At 40.4% G+C, this 8,255-nt stretch overlaps 1 protein-coding gene across 1 annotated transcript; it reads left to right on the top strand.

Moving 5' to 3' along the window:
* The first annotated feature begins 281 nt into the window (after window positions 1-281).
* On the top strand, window positions 282-7,676 carry fbxl5 (F-box and leucine-rich repeat protein 5). The gene is made up of 11 exons (XM_031311734.2): window positions 282-365; window positions 1,152-1,367; window positions 2,278-2,373; window positions 2,595-2,790; window positions 3,254-3,439; window positions 3,636-3,761; window positions 4,078-4,232; window positions 4,334-4,416; window positions 4,551-5,279; window positions 5,857-6,005; window positions 6,438-7,676. Exons 1-11 carry the CDS (start codon window positions 282-284, stop codon window positions 6,512-6,514), a joined length of 2,097 nt encoding a protein of 698 aa, XP_031167594.1. The 3' UTR covers window positions 6,515-7,676.
* The last annotated feature ends 579 nt before the right edge of the window (window positions 7,677-8,255 follow it).

Genomic DNA, 8,255 nt, shown 5'->3' with positions numbered 1-8,255 from the left:
GGGAGCGTATATCCCCTCGCGTTACAGTGAAATGTATATAGCATTTTATTAAAACATTGATCCCAGATCAGTGCTTGTACTGTTGGACCTGGTTAGCCTGGAAACCCAGACCCAAATCTCGCGAGAACTCTGGATTTCCAGGGTAGGACCGGGTTGGACCATATGACCATATGACCATATTCACAACCTGCAGTCAAACGAGGCGCTCGTACACGCCTCCTTGTTTGTTGTATCTGATTCTGTGACTGTGCAGATGACGCACTGAGGTTCAGTGTGTAAAGATGGCTCCTTTTCCAGACGAGGTGGATGTTTTTACTGGCCCACACTGGCGAATGAAGCAGTTGGTGGGCCTCTACTGCGAAAAGGTGTGTATAACTAAAAGTCGGTCATTAATGTGCAGTTTTATGAGAAACATATGACAGTGTATGGCCAACGGACGAGTGAACGCCAGCTAGCACGCTGGCTAGCTTGTGTTTGTAGCACTCAGGATTGACTAGCGTTATGTCGAAGCAGATTAACTATCTGATTATTGTCTCACGACTACATTAGGGCCGTTTTGGTAGCTCTGTGGTATGACTTATGAACGTGAAGTTAGCGCTACATGGAGGTGTTTGCTTATCCATTACTTTGAAGCATGTATTGGGTTGCTCTTAATATAGCTACTTTCAAGAACACATCCTCGACTAAGGCTTGCTAACAGGTTTGGCTAACGTTATCTTAACGTTAACTAACTTAGCTAATTTAAACGATACGTTGTTATGTAACATCACAATGCAGCTTCTAATACACAAATTGTGCATAACATTGAAAATTCGCAAGCTGTCTGTTAAAATGTCGACACATGTCAGATAAATTCAGTCAGCGACACTTTTTTTTAGCTAGCATAATGCACCGTGCGTGTGCTCACGTAAACTAGCGTTAGCTACGTATACAGTACTGCTGTCATGTGCTATCTATTACATTCTCAGTCGCACGCACGCAGATGTTGGGTTGGGTCACGTATAGGAGAAACCACCAATTATTATTATTGTGATCTAATGGTACCAGCAGTAGTGCTAATGATTTTATTTATTATTGTATTGATATCAGATAATAACACAAATGACGTAACGTTTTATAATAATTTAGTTATTATTTGTTTGTTTTTACAGCTGTCAAAAACCAACTTCTCCAACAACAATGATTTCCGCTCATTTCTTCAGTCGCTGTGCGCCACCTTCAAGGAGTTCAAGATGCATGAACAAATTGAGAATGAGTACATTATCGGTCTGTTGCAACAGCGCTGCTGCACTGTGTACAATGTGCACTCTGACAACAAACTCTCAGAGATGTTGTCCCTCTTTGAAAAAGGGTTGCACAACGTTAAGGTAAATATGCATAGATGCTTTACAGAACAGTTTCTTATCCTGCCATGACCCTAAATTGCACCTTGTTTGCACCTAGGCTTTACTTTAAAGGAAAACATGCATGAGTGCTGCAGAGCTCAGCTGATAGTTGATGCTCAATGGTTGGGTTACACTCAGTCATTAAAATAACTATTATGTTAGCTACACAAAGATTGCAGTACCACCACCAACAACAACATTACAATTGTTATTTGTCATATACAAGTTAAATGTAAAGATGGGACATTGATCTGTATATTTTTAAATGTAATTAATTTAAAATCCCTTTTTTATTTTTACAAATCCTTTTTTTTCTATAAAACTAGTAAAACCCAACTACAGTATGAGGTTACAACTTGAGAATTTAGGAAAAGGCAGGGCAGTGCAATGTAGAAAGAAGTGTGCTAAATTGTATAATAAAGGCAGGGGTCTTTTGTGATCTGCTTAACAAGAGAGAAGAGTTATTGTTCTCTCTCAAGCCGTGGACAAACCAAAAAAATGGGTTTTCCAGAATGATGCAATTGTGTAAATCTTAACTTCCGCTCTGCCTGAGTCAGTTTCTAAAACAGAAGGGAACGTTGTGTTGGTTTGGCTTGAGATCACAAACTCTGTCTTATGGGAAATATGTTTCTCCTGAGATAAATAATACTGTGCTGAGATTGTTTTTGTTTGTTTTTCATAGTTGGAGGAGCTTACTTCAATTTGTTTTTCTTATTTGTTAAAGAGACTTTGCAGAATATTAGATCTGAGGAGGTTATAAATTGTAGTTGCAATGTCTAATAATTTTGCGGGTTTTATGAGCTGCTAGATGTTGTAGACGGGATTGTGAAGTCTCAACTGCAATGTTTTTTATAAGAGATTCCACAAATGAATACTTGTTATTTGTTTTTAGAGTGAATATGAGCAACTTAACTATGCCCAGCAGCTGAAGGAGAGACTAGAAGCTTTCACACAGGACTTTCTGCCCCACATGAAGGAGGAAGAAGAGGTATAAGATGTTCAAATTTATTTTCATTGTTAATTATAATATCTTTGAATGAATTGATTCTACAAAGAGTGGGTAAGACTAAATTGTGTTACTTAAAAACAAAGGCAAAAGACCATAAAAAATAAACCCAAGGAAACTATTTTAAAATTGTGTCTGCTCACACCCCAGTCAGTGAATTTCACTGTTGCAAGCTGTTTATAAACTAAGGAGAGTTGTTGCAGGTGTTTCAGCCTATGCTTATGCAGTACTTCACCTACGAGGAGCTCAAGGACATCAAGAAGCAGGTGATAGCACAACACTGCAGCCAGCACCAATGGGACTGTGCCGCCGAGGTGCTGAAGGGCTTCAGTTTGTGGAGCCAGGCTGAGGAGCTGCAAAAGGCCATTAAATATGCCGACCACGAGAAGACAGATTATGGTTAGTGAATATATTCCTAAATGTTAAACTACTTTTTTATTTTTTTATGGTGACATCAGCCATTGTTAATCAGAGTTCATTTATTAACAATAAAAAAAAATATTTGAAGTCCAATGGTACTGTTTAACACTTACGTACGAGATGCTTGTTTCACAGCAGACATTTTGACTTTCCCAGTAAGCTGTGGCAGTGAGCCAGCATGTACAATAGCAGGACCTTGAAACCGAGGCAGCTACATGGAATTCAGCCATTATTTACATCTGTACTTTCCTACTGTCAAATGTCAAAATGTTTTCTGCCAAAAAGTCCTATGTCCAAGCAATGCCGTTTTTTTTTTTTTTTTTAAATATTTAAGTCATTAGTTTTCTTAAAAGGATACAGTGGCATTTGTAAAAGGGGCATTTCATTCAATTTTGGTATTTTGAGTTGGTTACAAGCAAAACTGTATTGTTCTCTTCCTCAGAACTGGAAAAGAACAGGAATTCTTCAACCCACATCTCCCAGCTTCCTACCGAAATTATGCTGAGGCTCTTCCACTATTTGGACCCTGAAGATCTGTGTCGCTGTAGTCAAGTGTGCAGCTCTTGGTCAGAGCTGGCTAAGACCGGCTCTCTGTGGAGGCACCTCTACCCTGTGCGCTGGGCCAGAGGTAGGCTGCTGATAACTGGTGATAACGCTTTGTTAAAAGGAACAAAATATTGTTAACAAAGCCTAATTTTCCCTGCAAAATATATAATATAAATATAGTAATAAATCATATAAAAAAATATGCAAAAATACTTGCATTAAGTTAAGTATGTAGCAGTGGTGCACTGCTGAGAAATGTTTGTGTGTCTCTAATGTAGGTGATTGTTATAGTGGCCCCCCTGGGGATCTGGACCAGGAGCCAGATGATGAGTGGGTGAAGAGTCGGCAGAATGAGGGGCGAGCCTATCAGAAATGGGATGAGGATGCTGATGTTGATGAGTCTGGTAAGTTACATGAAAAAAGTATAATTGGGAACGTGCTATTGCTAGTTTCAAACCCCTTTTAACTGTCCTTTGGCAAGCTATTGCATTGTCAGTGTGTACCCTTATAAACGCTAGTCAGGCATTTGTTTACACTGGTCAGCTGTAAAAGTATGTCATAAACAGATTAGGCACCTAAAAAAAATCATGGGCTGGGTTGTCATGGGCAGGCCGGCAGCGTTGCATGGTAGTCCATTCTTTGCAGGTGATGGTTAAAATGAGTTCTGTATCTAAACTGAGTAAATTGCGTCATCCATGTTCTTGTTCATTGTCTTTTCAGATGTGTCGGACCATACACAGGGCTCCCTGGCAATTAACACTGCTCAGCGAGAGAAGAGGCTTCTGCATGGGATTATCCAGAACCTCCTGCCATCTGTGGGTCCGGCTGTCAAGTCCATTGTTTTGGCTTACAGTTCTACAGTCTCTAGTAAAATGGTATGCAGCGCAAACTCTTTATTTTGACAGTGTAAATGCACAATGCCTGATTATGAAGATTGTGCCAAGTCTGAACTGTCATACTTTTATCCTCTTTTCAGGTGCGCCAGATCCTCAGTTTCTGCCCCAATATTACTCACCTGGACCTGACCCAGACTAATATTACAGATAGTGCATTTGACAGGTAAATATTAAAAGTCATGACTAACATACCATTATGTGATTTACCCAGGACCAACCCTGGTCAATTCTTTTTTTATGTACAGGAAACTCTGCACTTACAGTATCTCCATGTTCTTGCTATCCTCCCTCTTTCAGCTGGGCGTCTCTCGGGGCTTGTCTCTCTCTGGAGCACCTGGATTTGTCGGGGTGTGAAAAGATTACTGATCACACCATGAAGAAACTGTCAGTTGGGCTGGGTGACCTCACATCCTCCACCTGCTTTGACAAACGTTTGGACCGACGGGCCAAGCTACTTAAAAGTTCCTCAATACCCATCACTCTGGTGGAAGAGAGGAACCTTTATCCAGTGGGACGAAAGCGGCAGGCCATCATTTTCAAGCCGGGGACTGGCCGTTGGGGCGCTGCCTGCACCCCCACACAAGTGTGGGTCCTGGACCCCTCAGACCTTGCTGATATTGAAGACGCTGCAGATTGGAGCCGCCGCGGTGGCGTGTCTCTTCCTGAAGCAGAAAGCCTTGTAGAGACACAGCTTGCGGGAAGCTCGTGCTGCTGCAGGAGGAGCAGGAGGCGCGGGCACAGGAATACCTCCTATTTGCATCAGCAGTATGCAGTGTCTGGGGAAATGTTTTGTGGTCACTCCACCTGCTGCACGACTAGTGACATGGCCCTCAGGACTTTTACTGGGCCTCAGTGCGAGTCAGGCACCACCAGAAGCAGCACTGCAGAGTTTCGGACTAAATGCTCCTTATTTGGGGGCCTGCAGTGCCTGGGGCGTCAAAACAGGACTGACCAGTCAGCGGCAAAACGCTCACTGAGGTTTCTCAGCCTTTCTGGATGTTATCAAGTCACAGATTTGGGCTTAAGGTAAAGATAATGCACTGCTGTTTTTCAACAAACACACCTCAACACTTGACATGGCATAATTTCATAATACTAACCTGGGTTTACATGGATTTATGAGGTTAGTATCTTCAGAAATGGATGTGAAGCAGTGAGATGCATGAGGTCATCTTTGATCAGCTGTAAATTACCACGTTTTGTAAGGTTGCAGTTTCACAACATTTAGTGGCAAGTGTAGTTATTTCCAGTGCTAGTTGAAAACCGAAGGTGGTGTAATAACTGTCATGTGTACAAGCACTTTGTCACTTACCTTGGTAAACTCCTCCCAGCTGCAACCTTTCTCACGTACACAGTTTAGGCGAGATAATGGCCAAATAAAATGGAAAGTAGAAATGCAGGTGTGCTCTGTCCATCAAGTTAGGTTTCCATCAATTTAATATTACCTAAATGCTGATTATTAAAGAATGGTGGTGTGCATTCCATTTTCTATAGTGAACAGTTTTGCCTTTCTTTAAGTTAAGACTGGATTATCAGTGTTCCTTCTCAGTGCCTGTGTGCACGTTGCTGTACCTGTATAATGAGGTTGCATTGTGTGTTTCAGGGCTCTGTCGCAGCGTGGAGGGCTTCCTTTCCTGGAACATCTCAACCTGTCTGGCTGCCTCCTCATCACTGAGGTGGGGCTGCAGGAGCTGGTGTCAGCCTGTCCTTCCCTCAATGATGAGCATTTCTATTACTGCGACAACATCAACGGTAACACTCACAAGCAAAACTGTTAGGGATCCCATTTTCCTCTGAAACAAAACTGTACATGCTATTAAGTTGCTTTAAAATAGGCTGTGTATATATAAATTTGTTAATATGTCATGGTGAATGTAAAATATTTTGTGAGCAGATCTATTGCATATGTGTGGCAACTGGAACACATCTTACTAACCCCACCTGCATAGCATGTGTCCTATTGTAAGTAACAGATGCTACTGAGGTGGAAGGTAAGTAGGCATTACAGTAGCCAGTATGATGCCGTTAGTATTCACTTCATTAATTAGAAATATAATGATTAGTTTTTTTAAGGTGTGTGTGCGTGTGTGTGGCGCGTGCGTGTGTGTGTAAGGGCTTAAGTTCTTTCATTTGTCTTATGGCATGTAGTTCAGTAGGTGACCACTGTGTGGCATTTCTCTCCAGGTCCTCACGCAGACACAGCCAGCGGCTGCCAGAACCTGCAGTGTGGCTTCAGGGCCTGCTGTCGCTCTGGAGAGTGATCCCACCGAGCAACACCTTTCGTAAAATGTCACATCTCCTTTTTATTGCACTTTATCCTGGGAATACCAGTTGCTGTGTTGTGTAAAAATGTTTCTGGACGAAACTAAGTTTGCTCCTGTTATTTCCATTTCCATCTATATTAAATGGAAATATTCCTTTAGAAAAGGAAAATATAAAGGGGTGATAATGGATTTGAAGTGTATGAAAATGTACATTCTGTTTCCTATTTTGGTTTAAAAAAATAAAAATAACTAGAGACGCGTAAACACCAAGGCACCACACATGTTTCTTTTGTCACTAAAACTATACTGACTTTTATATAAGTCTTCTTCTCCCCCTGTTGTGTTTTAGTTGATCTATTTATAATCAGCATAGTGTAGACTGACATCAGCATCAATTAAACAAGCTGTCATTTGTTGGAGAGGGTGATGTGTACAATTAATCAGGAGTGACTTTATTGCTGCTCCGCCTTACATTGAAGCTGTCATTTTGTTGACTGGTTACAGGTCAAAATGAATATAGTCCCACTGTACATGTGTTTTCTGTTGATGTTGGCACAGTAGCCATTGAATGACACCAGGCATAAGACACCAGTAAAGGATGTACAGAGATAGGAATTGGTACATGATGGTGCAGTGTAGTCTTAACAAATTTGTTCCACGTACCAGATGTTCATAGGCACCAAAAAAAAAAAGCTCTTGGCTTTTATTTTTCTTTATGCACTCCAATGTTGTGGAAAAAATGGACCAATGTTCACATAAGAGGGATTTATAGAGAAGCTGAAAGGGGTTTAGGAATATTACCCTTAGATTGGTAGAAGTCTACTGTGTTCTGTTTTCAGTAGATTGTACTTCATCTTTAATCGTTATGCTGCAGGATGATTTGTTTTTTTCTCTCAGTCTTGCATGAGGAGTTCCATTGAAAATGTTCAATTCATAAACAGAATAATAAAGGTATCTTGGGGTTAAAAGCTCTGTTGGTCATTTTAATTAATTTTGTGAACACAAAGTAAAAATTGAAACGCTTGCAAGTGGGATATTTTAATCTCAACATAATAAAACGGTAGGAAACCTGTATACTGAGCTACCAGTTAATGACATTTGTACATTGTAATGCAATCCAACAGGCCTGCAATAAATATTTTTGTGAAGTCTGATCCTATTATTGTTGGTGTTGATTTTTAACTATTGCTTTAGGCTGCTTAAAGCAGGTGCAGTGGAACACGTTTCTATACATTTTTAAAAAATTAAAACATCTTAACATGAATCCAACATATTATTAGCAAATATAAATCAGCCTATTAATAAAAAAATAAACTGATAGGCTTACTGGCCTATACAGTAGGTGAGGTAGTCACTAAAGCCATCCACAGATACATTTAATCCTGAGGATTCACTGTGCCACTTGCATGTTTAACATTAAAACATGATTTATAAAATTATGCCAACAAATATTTTAATAGCTTAGTATTCTTGTCACAAAAAATGTACAGTATGTATAAAGGCTTTAGGCAGCCCTACGTGTTATTGTAGGCCCAGTCTAATATGCAACTTCATTTTATACCATGAATGTAGTAGGGGGTCCCGGCTCTGTCTCTCTTTCAGTTAAGGGGTCCTTGGCCTAAAAAAATGTTGAAGACCCCCTGCTTTAGTTTATCTGTATGCTTTATTTGCATTTTACACTCACTCATCTATCACTATACTGACCACCACCCCACAACTTAATAAACCCTTTGATTTG

Source organism: Sander lucioperca, chromosome 11, assembly GCF_008315115.2.
Source record: "Sander lucioperca isolate FBNREF2018 chromosome 11, SLUC_FBN_1.2, whole genome shotgun sequence".
NCBI classification, from domain to species: domain Eukaryota; kingdom Metazoa; phylum Chordata; class Actinopteri; order Perciformes; family Percidae; genus Sander; species Sander lucioperca.
Note: the sequence above shows the minus strand (reverse complement) of the source record. Positions and strands in the feature narration are given on the sequence as shown.

Bases quoted from the DNA above. Each gene is read 5' to 3' on its own strand.
- fbxl5 (XM_031311734.2), top strand. From the start codon at position 282: ATGGCTCCTTTTCCAGACGAGGTGGATGTTTTTACTGGCCCACACTGG. The intron at 3,440-3,635 runs GTAGGCTGCTGA...TCTCTAATGTAG, and splicing joins CCCTGTGCGCTGGGCCAGAG to GTGATTGTTATAGTGGCCCC. The intron at 4,417-4,550 runs GTAAATATTAAA...TCCCTCTTTCAG, and splicing joins ACAGATAGTGCATTTGACAG to CTGGGCGTCTCTCGGGGCTT.